At 39.3% G+C, this 22,072-nt stretch overlaps 1 protein-coding gene across 2 annotated transcripts in view; it reads left to right on the forward strand.

The window, feature by feature from the left end:
- Nucleotides 1-22,072, forward strand: part of TENM1 (teneurin transmembrane protein 1) — a 252,595-nt gene that overhangs the window by 99,397 nt on the left and 131,126 nt on the right. For both annotated transcript variants that reach the window (XM_075720809.1, XM_075720810.1), the window contains exons 4-6: nt 4,922-5,160; nt 15,913-16,065; nt 21,269-21,468. In XM_075720809.1, coding sequence (XP_075576924.1) covers nt 4,922-5,160; nt 15,913-16,065; nt 21,269-21,468 — 592 coding nt within the window. The remainder of the gene's footprint in view (nt 1-4,921; nt 5,161-15,912; nt 16,066-21,268; nt 21,469-22,072) is intronic.

A 22,072-nucleotide genomic window follows, 5' to 3' on the forward strand; every position in this document is an offset into this window, starting at 1 on the left:
GCCTTCTGTCACCTGAACTCCCCAATAACTCCTTTCCCTCAGTCCCAGTCGCTTTACTGGGCATGTCAGTGTAGCAAGTTGAGACCTAGCTGTTGATCAGCCAGTTTGTATTCTGCTTCATTAGCCACCGGGTACTGTGCTGGATGGGTGGCTAAAGCGGCTGAGAGAGGCCAAAGAGCCAAGTGTAGAAACAGGAGCACTGGGGCTTTTGCTGGTTTTGTTGGGTTTTGAGGAGGGGAGGTTGGGGAGATTGGTCCTGCTCCTTCCCCCTGCCCCCTGAGTTTTATGAGTCTGGTAGGACCTTTTTCTTCCAGTTAACTTCGCTTGGGAGGATTCCAAGTTCAAAAGTTTCATATTTGTAGAGATGAACAAATGGATAGATAGGCAAACAGATGTTGTGGTTACGTTAAAGAGGGAATGTTTTCCATCTGCCTCTTTTATATGTGAAATTATTACTGAGCCTTTAATATTTATTTATGTATTGGAATTATCAGTGATACAGTATTAAGTGACTTACAATATTAAGTGACTTTTATTTCACAAACAAATGCCTTACAGATTATGTCCTGCATTTCTCTTTTTAAGATAATATTATCGTCGTCTTTATGGATGTTTTTGATGTTTTTGTGAACATCTAGAATTTCCCCACTTGGAACAAGTGGTCTTATCAATCATCCTTACAAATTCTCTGATTTTTCTTGTGTTCCCGGTTTACAAAAAAAAAAAAAGAAAAACCACCTTAGCTTTTCTCTTAGATCAAATATTAAAGCACACACCAGGCTGCAGTCACATCTAAACTTTTGAACTGCAATTTTTATTATTTTGCTCTTTGGAGAGAGCGCCTGATTTTATAGAATTGATAGTAACAGTTTAGCGTGTCCTAACGTCCTTTGGGAACAGTGGTGTGCTCAGACAGATGAGGAGTCGTCTGAGTTTATGAGAACATAGTCACAGTCTAGCTTTGGAAATTTGTCTTTGTGCCACCAGTGTTTTTCAAATTCTATCAAAATGTCTTTGCGTACTCAATATACTCTCCCCAAAATGGAAGGCAGAAACAATTGTGATTTTTAACATTTTCCCAACGTTATTTCACTGGTAGCTCAGTTTCACTGTAGCATTGCCTCAGAATCTCAGTTTTATTACAACAAGTTAGAGCTATGTAAATTCTCCTCTGTGTGGAGTCATGTATCTAAAAGGGTGTGAGCTGGATTCAGCTCCTGTGCACTCTTCTGCTAATAAAGAAATCCCTCTGCACGCTAGCATTTTACCATCAGGCTATGAAGCCACATTTATAAATCCCTGCCCTGTGCAAGAGAATGAAATTATTCCTGGCTATTGATTGCAAGGCTGTTAGAGCCTTAATAATAACTTTCAGTTGAGCATTTCCTTCCCTTTACTTCTGATATCTTTGAGCTGTGCACCATAAAGGACAATCAATACTGCCAATATCAGACCATTTTGCTGTAATTTCCAAAAAATTTAAATGAGAAATTATCAAATAAGTCGGTTTTTGTCATTATGTCTTGAAAATGTAAAGCAAGTAAAGAACTATTGACTGTTCTTTTATATAGATATTATTTGTGTGTATATATGTATACACACTTTATATATGTATATGCTTATATATAATAACACATTTCTTATTTTATATGGTGATTCTGCTTCTTTGAATATCAGTAGAAATTTTGCCGTGACGTTCTTTCTTACTGGAAGTCTAAGTGACTATGTACCTTGTTACCTGCTGACTGAAAAGTAAGGCTTCACGTACTTCATGTGGATGATGAAGCACTGAAGCCAAAATAACCAACTGTATCATCTTGGCCTGATATGAAGGAAGCAGCTTTATATAGTCCTGTAGACAGTCAAGTTACTTCATTTGAATTTATTATTTTACCATATTTGAGTTTAGAATTTTTGAAATAAAATAGTTAGAGGTAACATTACCATGTTCCGAGCATTGCCATCTATAGAATGTACATCTCTACAACTGTGAAAGTCAGTGGGAAAGAAAACTAGAATGTGTTGTCCAGTATAATGCCAAGATGCTTGTCGTGGGTTAGCCCCAGCCAGCAACCAAGCACCACGCATCCCCGATGGGATGGGGGAGAGAATCGGAGGAGTAAGAGTGAGAAACACTCCTGGGTTGAGAGAAGAACAGTTTAATTATTGAAATAAAGTAAAATAGTAATGATGATAATAATAACAATATAATAATAACAATATACAAAGCAAGTGATGCACAATGCAATTGCTCACCGCCCGCCAACCAACACCCGGCCAGTTCCCAAGCAGCGATCGCTGCTCCCTGGCCAACCCCCCCCCAGTTTCTATACTGCCCATGACACCATATGGTATGGAATGGCCCTTGGGCCAGTTTGGATCAACTATTCTGGCTGTGCCCCCTCCCAGTTTCTTGTGCACCTGGCAGAGCATGGGAAGCTGAAAAGTCCTTGACTAGCATAAGCAGTACTCAGCAACAACTAAAACATCCGTGTGTTATCAGCGTTATTCTCATCCTAAATCCGACACACAGCACTATGCCTGCTACTAGGAAGAAAATTAACTCTATCCCAGCCGAAACCAGGACAATGCTGTACTCAGATTCAGTTGTCCTTTTTTTGTCTGAGTACTGTTTAGCTGGGTAATAAGTATGAAGGAGGAGTAACTAGTGCTCAACATAAACAACACAAAGATTTCATTCTCGTGGTTTGTCAAGAGACTCTGGATATGTACGCACTGTAATCTGTAATGCAAGCTGACTGGTATTCTCATTTACCTTCTTTTTTATGTAACTGCCTGAATAAAAGGCCCTTTAAAAGATAAAACTGCTCTGTAATACCTTTTTATTTTCCATAATCTGGCATTTTGAGAACTGTAACCTTTCTTTTAAAGTCTTCTAATGGAAATACATAATATCGTACTCATTACACCATTTTAGCAATTACCTTTTCAGGAACACGTATTTACAATATTCTTAAAGTCAAATGTCACAGTATAATCATGTTTCATACTCTTCAGTGTTTGATCCTGTGTACATCCCGCTGTGAATCCATCAAAGAAATTCTACCAGCATGGATTGATTGATCCATGTATGTATTTAAAAAGTTGTCTTGTGCCTTGCTGAAGGTGTAAAGGTACATTTGTCATTGGGAAGATTCTGGACCTTGTCAACATTGGCCAGTTAACTTCAGCTGTGAGGTGTGTCTGTGGCTTTTGGCTCTAAGGCATCATAGTGCCCCATGATTCTAAATGCAAGATCCTCCTTCAGTTTTGGCAGAAACAACTGAGGGCAACTTGCACCCCCAGCACAAGTGGCATGGTCATGCTCGCCTGGGGTCCACAGAGCACTTGCACAGCTCTCAGCTGATGGAGGAGCAGAGACGTGGGTTGTATAGGAGCCGACAGCCGCAACAGTCACAGGTGCTCTTACTCAGCTGGGAGCTCGTATGAACGAGGCACAGTTCAAAGCACCTGAACTGCAAGCGGGTCATTGCTTCGTGTCAGTGGCTGGCTCCCAAAGCAAAGAGCTGGCAAGCTTGGGAGATTTGAATGCTGTTCTCCAGGAAATGCCTTCCTGAGTCAGGGGACTCAACAGAAAGGCTACAGAGATTCAGGCTAAAACAATGCTCTAGTGGCAGCCCTGTGGCCGAGGCAGTCCTTGGTCTTGTGAGCTGCGTAGTATCAGTGCCCCTTCACTTGCTTTCTCAGCTCAGACCTCGGGGCTTGATACAGAGGAACACCGAGATGCTCTAAACTTCTTTGGGAGCATGCTATGGCATGAGATTTAGATCTGCACCTGTCAGATAAGAGTGCACTGAAGAAGCTTGCTCACTTACGTAAAACAAAGGAAAGAAGGTGCAAAGAAAGCTGGTGTTTCCAAAAGAATATGATTGGTACGGTCAGCCTGGAATGTGTCCTTTTTTTGCCACAATTTCTGAGCATGTAGCACAGTAAGCTATTGTTTAAAATTAAATATCCTTTCCCAAATTCTCTTGGGGAGTACTTGCCAGTCCTGGAAACCATCCATCTTCCTATAGACAATCACTGTATTTCTGCACCAGAGCCCGTTCTGCAAGGCACATTTGTGTACCTTATTTTTTGTGCTAATGTAGGTCTTTGCTGTTTTTTCTTGAAGGCAATCAAAAATAGTCCTCCAAAATATGCTGAAATAGGTCTCCAAATGAATTCGTTCTTAGTAAGTTTGAGAATCACCACAGTAGGCAAAAGCATTTGAAGAAAAACTGCTCTCAAAATAGCTCAATTAAGAATACTAAACAAATTGTACTCACCTGTACAGTAACTACAGGCCTTCAAATGGATTATCCTTTTAGATTTTCCAATAAGTAGTCACCTTTCTCTCTTTTCACTCTCTTTCTGTCCCTCTTTCTGTCCGTCCCCCCCTCTCTTTTCTCCTTTTTCTTTTTTCTTTTTTGTTATTTCCTATAGTCTGGAGAGAATCCATAGTAAAAATAAATATTCAGAGTGGTAGTGGTTTCTGCACTTTTTTTGTACTCTTGGTGAGATAAACCCGGTTGTGTGTTTGTGGACGGAGTGGGCGCTGCCGGCAACGATTCCCATGTCTGAGGCACGTCCGTGTAACAAGGGACGCAGGGGCTGTCACCTTGGAGGACCCCGGGTACGGTACTGGGCAATAACCTTCCCTCGGCATTACTCTGAACCACTGGGAGGATAGTTTAGAATTCATTTACGTTATATTGTTTCACTAAAAGATTGCTGGAAATCTTGAGGTGTGGTTGAAAGACTTCCGGTACAGAGGGTATTCAAATACACAGTTTCCTGTCTTTGCTATTTTCTGTGGATATATGCAGTACTTATCGTACAGTATTTATCATGTAGTTCCTTTCGCTTCTTAAATCACACGGTGGTTTTTACAACATGGTTCTTTGTCTTCTTTTCGTAGGCATTTCCTATTTAAACATGGATCTGGGTCTTCAGCTATCTTCAGCGCAGCCAGTCAGAACTATCCTTTAACATCCAATACTGTTTACTCTCCACCTCCTAGGCCTCTTCCTAGAAGTACCTTTTCCAGACCTGCCTTCACTTTTAACAAACCTTACAGGTGTTGCAACTGGAAGTGCACTGCTTTGAGTGCTACCGCTATTACCGTTACCCTGGCACTGTTGCTAGCCTATGTTATCGGTAAGCCTCTCTTCCTTTTCTATGCTGAATTATTCTTTACCTTTTCTGTTCTGTTGTCTTGCTTGCTTTTACGCTAATACAAATCATGTTTTACTAATAATGTTTGCCATTGGGTGTTTTGTAAATTCTGGCAAAAAAAAATGCTAGGTTGGCCAGAGGTTGAATACGACATGGAATTCTCATTAACTTTCTACTCTGTTAACCTTGCTACTGCCTAATAGGGAAAGAAATATTATTCAGGATGACATGTTTATACTAGCAGAGGACTCCTACTGATTTTAATTGCTGTGATATTTTTCTTAAAGTAAACATTTGATTTTCATATTAAGGCTTACAACATCATTGTCCGAAAGAATTATTTGGAAAAGACTGGTAACACTTAATTGTGTTTTGCCTTGATACCTTTATTTCATCAGTCTGATCACAATTTAAATATTTCATTTTTTCCTCTTAATTCTTATAACATTGGCTAGAATGACAGCTGGCTCTAAAAATATATAGTATTTTGCACCATGTTTTCTGAGATATATTTTGCTGTCCCTTTATTGAATTTATGTTTCAGAAAAATGTTACATAGATTGAAGTGCAGTTACTTAATTTCAGACTCATCTTTGTAAGTACCTAACTTTGCAATTTTGTTCTCACGATAAATTGGCAGGATTTATCAGAGCAGCTAGAAACGCCTTCCTTACAAAAAATGTAAGATAGATATATTGGAGGTGGGCTTGGAGTCAGTCATACATGGGAGACCAAGTCTGTGACTTACTATATGAGGTTTTGGCTGAATGTTAATTATCGCATTGGTTTTTCAATCTGAATTGAAAATATTACAAAACATTCATTACGTAGAATCTTGGAATGCGACTGTGGCTTCTGTAAACATAGAGAAATCTAATTCATTTTTGCTTGTGTGACACACTTTCTCACACACACTTTTGGTTTGTTGATTTAGTTGCCGGTTTGCAGGTGGGCAGGAGCCAGAGTACCCCCAGCATCTTATAGCTCGAATGGGATAACTCTGGGTTTGCCTGAAAGAGTGGTTTGTACTTGGTAAAACTTGTACAGAGATACAAGTACAGATACCTCCAAACCGATAAGTGGCCACTGATTTTCTATATTCTCTGAATAAATGTCTTTATAGTGAAAATTATTACAATTTCAGTCATTTTTGTTTTCCACTGGGTTGTTTTTTTTTTTGTCCCATAGTGACAAAGTTCTGGTTACTGTCAATGAGATGCTCATCAGGAGGGATTTTTTTTAACATCCTCATCTAATGCAGATGGGAAGGCAGATTTGATCATTTCTGGTGTATGATTATTTGAAAGCACCTGAGGATCTAGTAAGCTACATTAATTGCAGATTTACGTAACAGCTGGTGAGCATATGCCCTCAGTTAGGACTGGCTGTATAATTTTGCAGCCTCATCTGCTTGCTTCATATATATCCTACCCACACCATTTTGATTTTATCTGGATGAAGCACTGTCTGTTTCATCCCTGCTTAGATTTCAGTCTGCCACTGACAATTTAACTTCCTAGAGATATACTGCTGCATGTTATCAGCCTGAGAAGGCTGTAAGCGCTCCGTGTCTCTATGAATTAAAAAGCTTTATATGAATTTCCTGTAGACGTGTCTGTGTTTATCTTAACCTAGTAACACAAAGATGTAACAGGTTTTCTTTAGTTGGGCAGAACTAGGTAAAATGAAGATAGCTTTGTATTTTATAAATTATTAGTACTTCTAGATATGTGTCCTATAACAAAATATAAATCTCTGAACCAGGAATTCTAATTCAGAAAATTTTCCAAGATGCTATTATTTGCTCTTGTTTGCCCAAGAAATTTTTCTGTTGCATAAGCTTCCCTACGGATTTGGGTAGTATTAGTTAGTTTATTCCAAATTAATATTCATGCTGCCCATTTCTGGTTGGTTAAATATTTAAATAAGTTCATGGTCTGTTCTTATGAGTCAGGCACCTTAGTTCTTTCCCTTTTGTTAGGTATGAATAAGAGCATATAAACTATTTTCAAAGTTCACTTGCTCTGTAGGGTTTCATATTTGCCTATCTTTTCACGTCAAAAATTTAAATGTGCGTGTTTTAAATACGAGTAGTTGAATATACAAAATCAGGCTGTATGTAACACTCTGAAGTTAAAATTCACTCCCCCAAGTATTTTCTCTTTGCTTACCATGATTCAGGTCCCTCAGTCCTCACTCCAGGCAGGTTTCCTTCAAGTCAGAGGGAGTTATGTCTGAGCAATGACTGCAGACTTGGGCCCAAATTGCAAAAACAAAACTCATTTTAATTTCAGGATCAAACTTAACCTGGGATCAGCTCAGTGGTTGTTACTGGAAGAATAAGGGAGACTATGTAAAGGGAAAATTATTTTTACCATTGTGTTTTATGGCATGGTGTGCATTAACTTACAATGTGCTGCGATTTCAGGCCAAATGAACATAGATCAAAATTTAACATTAAGCTTTTTCTTTCCCTTACCTAATAACTTAAATGTGCTTTCTCAAATATCTTGAACTGCTGTTAGATGCATGAGCTACATGTTACTGTTAAAAATAGGCCCAAATCTCAGCCTCAAGTCAGAACATTCCCAAAATCTTGGAAACCTAAAGCTTATTCCAGATCAAAAATTTGCAAATGGCTCTTATATTTGTAACAAATTGAGACCTGTGCCAGAATGCTCTAAGCTGTGATTTCTTTTCAGTCAAAAGGTAAAGGAACAAAATGGGTTTGTTCTTTTATTTTTTAGTCTTTCCTTATTATCAGTGAGACTCAATAGAGAAGCTTTTACTTGAGAATACATACTTCTGTATTTTCTTTCCTTTGAACTACAAGTCAGCTAAAAAAAAACTTTTCATGTTTTTCTCCATTTTTGGCCTATAATCACCGTGTTTATTATTTGGTCCTTTCTGGAATAAATTTGGCTATTATATGGACAGTAAGGAAATTATAGAACCCTGTAAATGGTTGTGTAACAGCCAATTTATTGAAAGTCTTTAGTCATAATACTTAGTTTATCAAGTAAAACACATATTTTCACTTCAACAGGAGTAATTTCTGTGAATAGGTTCTAAAGTCATAGTAATTACTGCAGAAAAACCTCATTTCATAAAGTGGATGTTCGGTCTCCACGCTGTAAATGTGTTGAATTATTTTCTATCGAATAAAGGAATATATAGCTTTATTTTTCTTCTGTAATTTCATATATGTTGAGAACTGTAATGCATTCATAGCAATCTGGGGCACAATGGCTTGAATTTGCCCACGAAGAGGGGAGGAAGGCAGGCGAGCAACTGGGACACCCAGCACGGAGGTGATGTTGGTGCATGTCGGCGGTGCGTCAGGGGCTGCAGCGGCTTCACCAGCGGCTCCTGGGAGCTAGCTGGGGCTATGGGAAGTGGGCAGATCTTTCAGTTAAGGCAGAGTGAAAGGCTGAGTAGGGAAAAGAAGTTATCTGCTCTTCAGACAGCAATGTGAAATGGGCAAAATCTGCCTGCTAGCTCTCGCTGCCTCTGGAGGGCATATGAGCTGTGTGTGTTTTAAAGATTTATGCAAATTTATGCTCAAATTTTTAATTTTAAAAAAAAAACAACTTGAGGGAGAATTTTTGAAATCCAGTTACCTTAAAGTTTTTCTATTTTTTATTGTAAAACAGAAACTGATAAATCTCTGGCTATGTGTCGATGTATATTTCCCTGGTATGAGGTGTTTGAAAGGACTGAGCTGGGTCTGCGTCACCAGCCTAGGCTCAGGTATTTACAGAGATGGCACCTTGCAAAAGGGCAATGTGGAAAAGAAAACTGAAATTTCTCTAATACTTTTAAAATAGTTTATTTTGTCTGGGAAGTAAGGTGAGGACTAGCAGGCACTGTACATACTGATGTCCGAAGGCTATAACATAGATTCCATATTATCACAGGAAAGACAACATATCTATTTGAGTCAATGTAGTCAACACTTGTGTCTCTCTGTTCATCTGTTGGTCTGTGTTGCTACAAAGAGTATAAAATAGGCTACTGTTGTGGAAAACTGTAGTAAATATTCTCTTTTTTTAATATCATTATAATAAAAACCTAGGAAGCCATCAGCAATTAAAGAAGAAATTTGACAGCAAATTGAAGGGTAAATAAGGCAAATACAAGAGAGACAATAAGAAATACAATATTTTTTTCTGTAATTTTTCAGCACCATGCCATTCTCTTTCAGTACAATACAATGTTTGATGTGGCTGCTCATCTAGTCAGTTATTTTTAGCCGATTAGTAAGTAAGATTTTTCTTCCATGATACCTTACCATTTTATGAGCAGCTGATTTGGACTTGCAAATCATTGGTCCTATTGATCAAAGGTGCTGAACTCCTATGGTTCCTATTGATTTCAGCAGGAGATGCAAATGTTCAGTGCCTCTGAAAATTGCATCCCATGTTCTTAGATTTAACCATCCCTGACTGCAAAATGACTGTTTTATATACAAATGAATTCTCAAGTATGAATATGAAGTTGTCCCTATCCTTCATGGTATTATCACTATTTATGAGTACGCACTGGAGATGGGTGTTGGGTCTTAAATTATATTCATATGGAGGGTGAGGAAATTAAAACCTCTCTGCTGTCTGCCATTGTGACCTACCATTTCTCATGCTGTGCACAAGGTAGAGGAGTGATCGTTTCAACATCGGGAAAGGCCAGGCCAAATTTTAAGGACATATGTATCTCAGTGCATAGATTTATAATACTGGTTGCATAGCTTTATACAATATAAAATAGAAATCTTTAACTCTGAGAACTAGAAATAATGGAGAGAAGGCTCAAGGGGAAAATAGGCTGGTTTTACACTGAAGAATATCATGGTATAGTAAACATTGCTAAATGTTTCAGGTATCCGTAAAAGCTCTGATGCAGATCTGCAACTCTGAAATGTTGAACTCCTTAGTGGGATAGGTCTCACCGAGACAGGTACATCAGAGTTTCACAGCTGGAAATCATGGTGTCTGTTCTCTCTGAGCCTGGGTCTTGCCAATGAACTTGATATTGTCACAAATCTTTAAGTACACTGAGGACAAAGCCTGACAGCATTGTACTGTTGTCTAAGATTAGGTTTTGTTTGTTCCTAAGTCTAATGTATGACTTAGTAACCAGACTAGTCATTATACATCCCAGTAGGAGGATTGCAAAAGAGGAGGGGATATTTCTATTCCCAGGTATAAAAATATGTTAGGTATAAAGAGAAGACTGCTTGAGAAAGAAGACAATGCTTGAGAGTTAAGATGGCTATAACAAATATATGGAAAAATCCTTATTTCATGAAAGGCCACATATGGTCCAAAATAACTTATAACTTGAATATGGATTTAAAAAAAAAAAAAGATTCTTAAGACTGAATCAAATATTAACAGTCTCAAATTTTCAGTTGCTTAAAGCAGAATGACATAGCATTTTATTTACAAAATGAACTTACAAAAAGAACTCCCCTTCTGTAGGTCAGGATCAGAACTTTGATTCTGACTCTTATTTGTATTCAGGTATTTTCACATTGTTTCACCTTTACAGCGCCCAACTGGAACTGAGGCACTGGTGCACCCGTGGCTTCATGCCACAGTGAAATCCAGTTTTATAAGCAGAACCTGCTAGCAGTTATAGAAAATAAATACTTTCCTGGCGCTTGGTCAGAGCAGGTGCAGAAAGAATAGTCAGCTGCTGATACACATTCTACTAGAGCTCTTCTAAAGTCTAGGCTTCAGGGGGATGATCTACTGAGATTGTGTAAAATAACTGGGCACAGCAGAGAAAGCTAAACAAAAGCCTTTAGTGGAGGTCAGCAGTTTGGAGAGCCTTCACATTTGTAGCATTTTTGTCCTCTGAAGTTCGCTTGCGGGTTGATAAGTACTTATTGCACAGGACTTTTTTGACATCTCCTCACTACCGAGAGTCTCTTCTGCACTGGAGCCAAGCCTCTTATACATATTCTGCCAAACGTGTAGCACAGGAGTTGACAAGCTGTGCTTACACAGAAGGTAGATAAGAATAAATTAAATTAGATCATTGGCTTCGTAGCAGATGGTGGGTTAATCCAGTTTACAAAGTGTGTTCTGAAAAGAATGCTTATATATTTGTGAATATTTACTCAAGTATGCTGCAAAATTGCAGGGACTGAGTTAGTTTATCTGGAAGTGTCAGTTTGTTTTATTTAAATGCTGAACAAAATAAGCAATCTGGCCATTTACTTCAGAGGTGAAGACCCAAGCTTTGGTTCCGAACAGGGCCCGACTAGTTTCACTTACAGTAGTAATGTGAAGCAACTAAAAACCTGCCTCTGGATCGAGAAAATCCCTTAGGCAGCATGAAGTCACGCTAGCTTTTCATGTCATTGTTCCATGAAGGAAATTTATGGAAAGGGTAGAAGATGTAGGCCTTTAATTTATCTTCTCCTGCAAGAGATCTGTTTTATACCTAATAATTATTTTTTACCTAAGAAACGTAATAAATTAGCCAAGAAAATCTCTCTACTATGAGTAGAATCTTCTGTATTCGAGAGTGAGGTCGTTTAAAGTTACCCAGAGGCAGCTCCCCTGTGGAGCCTGGCAAGGGCACGGTGACTGAGGAAGAAGCTGTTTCACCATAATCCTGTGGCATCCTTCAGTCTTTTCAGCTCCACTGACTGCAGACTCCTCCAAATTTAGCATCTATCGTATAAGCTCAATTGTAAAGAAGGTAAAATTTTGCCTTCAGATATATTTGCCTGCCTCCAGATCACCTCAGCGAAAGCAGTGTACAACTCTGCTCGGAGCAGAATGCAACTCATAAATAACACAGAACAAAGTAATAATGTAATGATAGAGGGGGGAATACACTGGAGGTTCCAGCAAGCCAAGAAAGAATATCTTTTCAGATGAGCTTTGCAGTAGGATGGAAGAACCAAGGAAACAGAGAAATCAAGTTGGAAGTTCAAGAATGCCAGGTAAAGAAGCACGGTTGCTACCAGCAGGGACAATATTGGCACTCAGTGTTTTCAGTTAGGCCCAGATGAAGGGATGTTATGGGCTGATGTTCCTGAAGACTCACCACAGCCCTTTCTAACTTAAAGCATGAGTTTTGCAGTTGTGAAGCACAGTGATGCTGCTAACAAGCTGTTTAATCTCCGCTTGCCCGGTAGTCCTTGGTTTTTGCTTGGAACTGTAGCAGTTCATCGATGACCTTATGCACCCTACCAGCAGCTGAGGTATTTTAGGTGCTGCAAAATACAGGGTATCTGATTGCAGAATTGTTCTGGAATGCCAGGTATGCAGAGCCAAAGTACCTTTTGCTTTTTTTGTAATATCAGTGTAGTCATCAAACCTCAAAGGCTGGTTTTTCGGTTCTGTGGGAACTTAGGCTACGTCCAATAATGCCTCTTTAGTCATAATGGTGGGGTTTGGTACTGTTACTCAGCAGCCAGCCCTCAAAAGTGCTGCAGTCAAGGTCTTTCTGTGTAAAGATCAGTCTGGAAGACTGCACTTTGAGGAAAGGGCGGAGACCTTCGTCAGAAAATGAATCTCCCTCCTTTTTACCCAGCCCAGTCCCGAGTTGGACAGAGTGATGGTGTCATCTTCTACTTGGTCTGTGGAGTACAGATGTACAAATGGATTTATGCTGTGGGAAATGACATTGTGGCCCACTGTTGAATTCCGCAGCATTTTCTGTGCCCCTTTGTGTAAAAGGGGAAAAGCAAAAGCCAGAAATTCACTAGAAAAAACAAAGAGAGAATGACTCAAAAGAGAAGTTCTTTTGAGCTTTTTAATGAAATTAAGTATGTGCCTACTTATTTCTGAAGAGATTTGAGAGAGAGAGATTTGAAAGTTTTATTTAATCTTCTTTGGTGAAATATCTGTATATTTAAAACATGATGTACATATGTTGTAGGAGACACAAGCTTTGTAGGGAATTATGTATACCCTAGGTAAAAGAAAAGTATCACAGAAAATGAAGAGGCAAGCTAAGGCTCTGTGTCCGCTAAATAAACGTTATTGCCTGTAGTTAACTTCTGAAAAAGGTACCTCTAAGAATTAATGGCTTTATGGGTGTATGTGGTCTGGTTATTACCAGAGTGATATCTGGATCTGAAGGTAATTTCTCAAGAGCTATAGGTAATGTAATGAAAATCAGATTGATTTTAAGACTGCAAGGTGACCAGGTTTCTGCAGAGATGGAAGTCATTCAGCTTAATTCAAGTAGACCTTATTTTCATAGCAATGTGCTTTGTTGTTAGAACACTCAGTCTTGCACGTTGTTCAACTTGAAGCTGGTTTAGCAGTATCCTGTGGCATCTCCCATGGACTAGAAGTCCAAGGCTGGCAGATACCATCATCTCTACAATACAGTTGGTGTTTCTCAGGGAGGAAACTGACTGTCAAACAAATAGTTTTGCTAGCTTGCCAAGCTTTGGCACAAACTATAAAAACAACAGCACTTTCCCAGCCTGAAGGAAGACAAAGCAAGCAAACTATTCAAATTGGTGCGAATGGATGACAAAATGCATAATGTATGTAATCTGGAAAAGACATATAGTAAGGAAAAAGGTGCATTACGTATTCAGTCCTTGCTTTGTGACATACCCTCTGCAGCACATGCAAATGCTGTCTTAGGAAATGAATAATAGCAACAAGGGAAATAGTGTAAGAAAGCAACTAGATTGTATTCGTGATTCTGTAACCACTAAAAGCTTATTGATGTGTGCAGTTATGTTTTGCATCTAGTGTTGATCTGTTTCAAGTGCTGATATAATTATTTGCATTAGTATAAATGAAATGTACATCCATTAGTTATCAGTCCCACTGAAGTTTGTTCCTTTTTGTTGTTATTAACAATTTAAATCATAACCATGTCCAGAAGCTCAAGCCGGGAGCAAGAGCTGCCTGCTCTAGAGATGTCAAGGCATGGGTTTTTTTGTTGTATCTGCTGTTCGTAGAAGTAATCTGCCTTGCACTAATAATCTCGGAGATCAGAGCTTAGGTCTGTGTGATCTGACTGCAAGACCCTTTTCAAAGTCTTAGCATGGTCCCTTGACAATTTCAAGTCCATGGAATATGAAGCAATCCAGGCAAGTCTCTGTCTTGAGATCTCACTACTAACACTGGAGTAAGCTTCTAGTATCTATTCTGGGGAGTGAGAATTTAGTGTCCAGTCCAGTGGTGTGCCTCCAGAGCCCAGATCTGATGGTGAAACAGTGGGTTGTGAATTCAGTAAATTTGGCTCCCTTCTCCTGAAGCCTATGTAAAAAATAGAAATGTGTAAGAAATACTGTCACCTCACTAATTTGATAGAAATTCTCTCATTTGCTTGATTTGGATCATGTATCTGTGGCTGAGTGATCCAGGAGTGCACAGATCTGGAATTAATGATTGTAGATTGGCAGCTTTGCATTCCTATGGTAGTTTTGGCAAGCCCTTGCCAGGAACCCGTTGAAGGCATCAGGTTTTGCTTTGTAATTTAACTTTTCAGCATGCAAGGGAGGTTTGTGAGCAAACACATAGAAAATAGATAATAGACTTTAGGTCTCCTGTTTGTATTGAGATTTTTTTTTTCCGTAAAGTATGTGCAAGTGCAAAATAAAACCATGTACTTTCTAAATGCAAGACCTGTTCTAGATCACACTTGCTTCTCCTGAGAGTCTCTGACATTCCTACATGATTCAGGAAGAGCCAATGCATTGCCTTTTAGGCTCCCACTGTGGGCAGATCCTACTCAGTGCAAATTGCTGCACGTGGCTAAAGAGCCTGCTCCTCGGGTTTTGCTCTTTATGTGACAATTTCAGCTTCTCAGTGGGGGGTATCCTCAATCCATATTTTAGTGGGTCATCACTTCTCCCTGCTGAGTTAATTCAGTGCTAAGGCAACCTCTTCCTTGGAAGAATTTGCCCTCCTCAGTAAGGCCCTGGGTAATTGTCTAGAATGACTGCAGTACTATCATATTATGCTTAAAATAAGATCCTCTGTTGTTATCTTTCTCCTGCCATCCTTCAATGCCTCAGATCAGAAACGCAGGAAGGAAAGCAGAAAAAGTGAATGGCTGTGCAGGCAAAGTGGAGCAGGCAGCCCCCATGTATGGTAGTAAAGATAGTTTATAACTTCATAAAAGGATTAATTTAGTAGATTTCCCAGTGCATACATAAATAACAACTATATTTCTGTTAAAATGTGTTGTAGAATAATTGCATATATTTTAGATCGAGAGCCAGTTTTTTATCTGCAGTGTAATTCTAGAGTAAATCTATGGAGTCAGTGTTTTCACTAATGTTTAACCTAAGTGAAAAGATTCGGGAATGCAGTAGGCACAGTTTCACTTACAACTGGGTTGGAAAGGTGAGAAGTTTTACTTGGTGGCAGTGCTTTAATCAACAGACTCTGAGCAGTTTGACAGTTGAAAGCTGAGGGACAACATTGATGTAGCATTAGAATCTGTCACACAATACTAAATTCATTCAACTGTTATCCTTTTAATTGCAAGTATTGCTATTAATTGCTGTAGAAATTCATCACCCTGACCTGGCTGAGCTCCAAAAGAAAGTGTGGAAACTAATTAAACATTGCGTTTTAAGGTAAAATAGTAAATTGCTCATTAGACCCATTGAAATTCTGATTTATTACTAACAGAACGAAGTAATACTTGACTTTGCAGAAACTGGGTCACAGCATTCTTTCTTAGTCTGACTGAAGGTGGTGTAGCTTAGACATCCATTAATTGGTCTTCATTTTTTTGCAGCAGTACACTTGTTTGGTTTAACCTGGCAACTACAGCCTGTTGAAGGGCAGCTATATGAAAATGGAGTTAGCAAAGGAAATAAAGGAGCAGAATCTATGGATACTACTTACTCACCAATCGGAGGAAAAGTTTCTGATAAAATGGAAAAAAAAGGTATGTGTGAATGAGAAGACAGACAGATTACGAATATTTAAACTTTACTACTGTTCAGATTCTGTATTTGCTACAGTTTGACAGTATTTTGAGTTCAGGTTCTATCTTCTCTAGTATAAGTTTAAAACAGGTATCAAAAGCCCATAACCAGATTGTTTCCTTTAGCAGAACTCTCACTGAAATTAGCAACCAACCCAAGCCATTAGGAAGGTAATGTTCAATAGCAAAGTAATCGCCCTTCTTGTGTGAGAGAAGCATTAGATTAGAGCATTTGGCTTCTGTCTTAAGACAGGGGAGGCGAGACCTTACTCTCCTTATTCCCGTTTGTGCAAAGGGCTTGATGCTGCGCCTGTCTTGCAGACCAAAGTCAGTGTTAAGGCAAAGCGAAACCCTTTGTACTGACAGGTCAGAATATGCAGAAGGGTAGAAATCTTAATGCTTTTAAAGGCATCCAGTTCTTGAAGGCGTAAGCTAAAATACAGCATCCTGTCACATCCTGGCTTAACCAGTCATAGTGAATCAGCTCGCAGGAATTTACTGAGGTTTCACAAAATGCCTGAGCCAGTGTGGCAGCTCCCTGCTGCCAGGCGGACAGTCCTGCTCTGCCCCCACTCCCCCCCGTGCAGCTCCCTGCGTCCCCGTGCCCACGGCAGGGATTGTCTCATGCAAGACCAGGACACGTCAGTTCACTACGGCAGCAGAAAATGGCTTTGTTAAAAAATACAAATAGGCTTCTGGCATGTAAGTGGCAGACCCAGCTCTTTTGAAGGGGCAGAGAAGTGCCAGAGCTGGCATGGGAAAGGAGCAGGCTGTGCAGCCAGGAGTGTGAAACAGAGAGGAGGACTGTCTCAGAGATGCACAATTCCTTTCTCTCAAGTCCTGTCATTTAGTGTTGTTAAATCACTTTCTCCAGCATGGCCCATGCTTCCCATTGACCACCATGGTGATGCTTTCTGACTGTAAGAAGCAGATGGCCCTCCCATTTCTTTTTATGGTACTCGGAAAAAGTGGATAAATCAGATTAGTCAGAGAAAAGTGGATGGGGGTAGACTATGAACCCTGGTCTTTCCAGTTGTTAGGAGGAAGGTAAAATTGTACTGAGAGCTCTGCAGTAAGAGGAGGTTTCCAGAGCTTTCAAATTTTAGAGCAGAGCAGTGATCTGATTTTGTGTGTGGCAGGTAAGATCTATGACTGTAAATATGAGACAAGGTGGGACATTGTTGTACCAGTCCCTCCAGAAGGAAGATTACATCACACATCAATAGTCTTAATCAATGTGGCACAACTGGACAGAGATCATATTAGATAAATGAGCAATAGAAATGTATGTAAGGAGACAATGATGTTGTCCATTACTTCGTCCCTTAGAATGGATTGGTAGTGAATTGCAGTAAATGTTTTATACATTTTTGTATTTTTGTCCTGGTGCACGATGGAAAAAGATCTCAAATAGGTCTTCTCAACTGCGTTAAATCATTCTGTCAATATATTACAGATTTAATAAAAGCTCTTCCAACACATTTGGCTTCCAAAGGAGGATGTGCAGGAAAAACATCAAAAATATTAAAAATCAGATGCTTGAGAACAGAGAAAAGGGTATGTGAGTCAATAGACACTCAGTGTAGTAGGTAAAAAACCAAACCACCTGCCTTGCCCCAGGCGATCCCTGTCTTGTGTAGCTACACAATTCCCCCGCAACACTAAAGCATGGAGGGCTGTGTGTGCAGAGCCACTTGACTGAGGGCTTATTCAGCAGTTTCAGAAGTCAGTTTTGAATACAGCTAGACTGTTGCCCCAGTTGTCCCCTTCCACCTTTTGGGGGTAACCTGTAATCCAGGGTGTATGCTAACAAGGAGTAACTTAGGAAAACACAAGAAAAATCACGTGGACTTAGTACCAGGCATCAGTACATGCGTAGTCTGGCTGTGGCTAGTTTCTGCTGGTTTTATTTCTTTCCATCACTTTTAATATATATAAGTAATTTAATTCCCAGTGCTCATACCAAATTCTCCGTATAGATTTGCTGGGGGGGAGGATTTGGCAACAGGCAACTCCTTTCACCACAGCAGGATACCACAGGGAGTTGATACTTTGCCTGTAAACTTGAAGCCTCTGATGTGATTTCACAGGGATAAATAACTACTGTCAGATATTGTGACCTCCCATTTTTCCAACTCAATGCAGCAGCACAGAATGATTTTCCAGACTTCGAAAGCATACATTTTAACTAATCTTTTAATGAAAATCAAGTTTACAAATCAGCAAGTCAGATTTCTTTAAGAAGTCATTTTGTAACACACTGACCCACGGCTATGAGTTAACATTTTAATATGTAGTAATGTGATTAAAAACTCAGACGTCCTATTGATGCTGGTATTTACCAGGGGAGTACAAGGAGATTGATTGTTTCAGGATCAGTAATAATCAGCATATGGGTACTTTCTTGTGAAGATAATTGGCACCACGCTGTTCAGAGTTTTACTTTCTTGAAGCCAAAAGAAACCTGTGATTAGGAATCTATCTTCTGTTTTAGACTTCCAAGGAAAGTGTGCTTAGAAAGAGTAGGGAAGAATTAATGCCAGTCGGCAAGACTGGGAGCTGTACAAGGAATTGAATATAGACAATTAAATGATATTTTGTCATAAGAAAAATGTTGTTATGAGAAAGATTTTTTTTAGAACAAGAACAGAACTTGTATTTCAGCACTGCAATTTTAAAAGCTTATTTCGGACTTTTTCACGAAAGAGCAAGGAAGTATACGAGGATAGTCTGAACCGTGTATCTTCAGATGCCTTTTTTGTACAGCCAAATACCTGCTTAGTTCAATTAAGCACAGAAGCAGAGCTAAATTCTTTTTCTGCAAAGAAAGCACAGTGGCTCCGTGTGTATGAAAACATGCACTTCAGACATGGCTCTTAACAGTAGCCTTTTCATGCTGTGCGGTTGAAAAAAATAGTGTTTGAAAGATAGAGATGCTGCAACTGCATACTTTCAGTAGGTGGTGGATAATATATATATTTTCATGTTACCATTGTGAACAGCAGCATGCACTTCTTTCCTGTGTAATGAGATAAAAGTAAATCTGAGTGCATCTGGTTTTTTAAGGATTACATAAAATTATTACTAAAGCAAAGGCATTTTCAGCCAAATGTGGAAAAACTCAGAGATAGGCTGTTTTGAGCCTAGCAACACTAACGTGGTATTCAAGATAATTTGGTAACATCAGTTAGTGAAAATACTCCCTGACTAAAGATGTAATGCTTTTTATTTTCAACAAAGAAACAAGCCTTCTCACTTCAACAAGCTAAGAAACAGTTACTGTATTTTAAGGGACCTTGAACACCAACCAACAATGCCATTAACTTCAAAAATGATACTGTATCCTTGACTTTTTACTTAGTGCTCTACTGTCTTGTAATTGAATCACATTAATTACCATGTGTCAATATCACCAAAAAGTTCCTTAGTGTTTTACTTAACCCAGGGTAATTGCTTGCAAAGAATCATTAAGCTTTAATATCTCTGGAGTACTGGAAATAGGGGAAAAGGTTTTTAAATTTACATCAGCCAAGTAGGATCTTGTATGGGTTGGGGTGAGAAGGGATCCACTGTCATTGCCCAACATAGGAAATCTAATTCTCTTTCCAAAACTCAATATTCAAGATTTTTTCCGTGAAGCAAATTGAACAGAAGTAGTCTCACCTTGAACATTGTTAAAGCAGCAATTTGGAAATGTTTTAACTGACTAAGTAAGTAACAGGTGTATTTTTAGAGTATTAGATTACAAGTTCTGTGCTCTAAAAATAGACGCTTTTATGTGATAAGGTGTTAAAAGTCAGCTCCTAGTTCTTGCTGTAGGTTTGGTGACACAAAGCAGCCATAAAGCTGGAAGATCCGGTACCCTGAGAATTGCTCCTGCCTTGTAAATTAAATCTCTATTCATTAAGAATGCTAAGTACTTCCTACACTAGTTAAAGCCTACGTAAGATCCCACTGAGGATCTTTGTTATTAATACGTTCAGGAAAAAGCTGGCCCTAGCTTTGCTACTGCTGTTTTCATTTCCAATGGCAATTTACAAAATTTCACGTACATTATGTTGCATTAGATATTTATGTGCCTTATTGTAAAAGGTGAGGCTCCAGTCACTTTGATTGCCCCTCTTTATCCTTCACTGTGATACTGGAATGAAATGAAACATAAATGGATATGGCTGCTGAATTCAGTCTTCTTCCCTTGGCTCTTCCGAGCATACTGTCCTGCTTTTTCTCTAGTCGAGAAAAAGTATGGAAATGTGAATGAGAGTTTTGCAAAACTTACAGTGGAATTAGCTCAGATGTTAGCAGGACTGGGTCTGTGATTTGCAGCACGTCAGGATGCTGATCACAGACAGGCATTAAAATACACAAAGATAGTGATACAAGCCAGCAAAGCAAGCCAGCTCCAATTTAGTTTGGCAATGACTTCTTTACGCATTCCATTTCCCTTTCTATTTCAGCGCTCTCATACCCATGTGTGAAGTTACATACTGTAGATGTCTGCAAATTTATTGTTAGGCATTATGAAATTATGCCAGTTTTCTCTTTAGATTGCCTGTCCCTATCCTCATGCCCCTGTTGCGCTTTCATGCAGGAAGTCCAAGCCAAAACAGATGTTCTTTATTTCTCCAGGACTAGATTATCACTACCATAATAAAATCATTAGGAATGGTGATTAATAGAAATCTAGGCTTGGACATGGGCTCTGACCTACCAGATTTGATGGATTTTCTGTCCTCGCTGGTGTCCCTTTGTGTAGCTTATGCAATGCCCGTTCGGCAGTAGTCCGAAATACATGCCAGGGGAAGCTCTCCTGCTGCCTTCTCTCTGTGCGTTCAGTTGAATGGATTTTGTTTGCAGAGCGGATAAGTAAAGACCGTGGTTTATGCAACAGCACTTCTACCTTTTTGTATTCAGTAAAGCATTCCAAGATTTCCAGTGCAAAAATGCTGTGTGATGCCTGTTGTCGTAAATATTGCATGCAAGTTTATTTGTATTTTTCAACTAGTTGAATAAAAAATGCAGTGGTTTCAGGGAAACGCCCTCCGTTTAGAGGTTGTTTTCAATATATTCTGATATATCTAAGGCACGTGTATACCTCGTGACCTATTATCTTCACCCACCATGAATATGCAACTGATTGTTTTGTTTGTTTCTGGAAAATTAGTGTTTCAGAAGGGACGGGCCATAGACACAGGAGAAGTTGAGATTGGAGCACAAGTTATGCAGACGATCCCCCCTGGTTTATTCTGGCGCTTTCAGATCACTATACATCACCCCGTGTACCTGAAGTTTAACATTTCACTGGCGAAGGATTCTCTGCTGGGAATTTATGGCAGAAGAAACATTCCGCCTACTCACACGCAGGTAATCAGCAATAATACTAATTCTGTCATGCTTACCTTTTCAAACAGCAGTGGATGCAAATGTTCACAATACCCGTTCAAAGCAGGGAGGGAAAAAGGGACTGGCTGTAACCACAAAGAACAGTCTGTTTATCCCCTTCTTTTACTGAAAAAGGGATATATACCCTCAAACCATGCTCTCTCAGAGGAAGGGATGGTGTCGTACCACAAGGTCAGGAGTTGTGACCCCTGCGACGTGACTGTCCGGGGGGCTGGACAGGTACAGCCTGTGCTGCTGTGTAGTTCCAGCATCATCTTTTCAGGGACAGTAGGATGAAGTACCAGATCATTTGAAAATGCTTTAATCTTTTTACAATTTTATCAAAACAAACAGATTACATAGTCAGTATAAAGAGTTAATGGGGGAAAAAACAACTAACAAAAAAAGTTTCTGCCTTCTAATGTGAAGATTATTTTGAGGGTTTACTCCTAGGGATTTTGCAGGAGAAAACCTAGCTAAGCAGTAAGAAAATGCAATATTGCTGGCCACATTCAATTTTTTTTTTTAAGGTTTAATGTATTTGGCATATGAAGCTGTCATTTCTATGGATAATAGATTTTTCAGC

Source organism: Pelecanus crispus, chromosome 13, assembly GCF_030463565.1.
Source record: "Pelecanus crispus isolate bPelCri1 chromosome 13, bPelCri1.pri, whole genome shotgun sequence".
Lineage (NCBI taxonomy): Eukaryota > Metazoa > Chordata > Aves > Pelecaniformes > Pelecanidae > Pelecanus > Pelecanus crispus.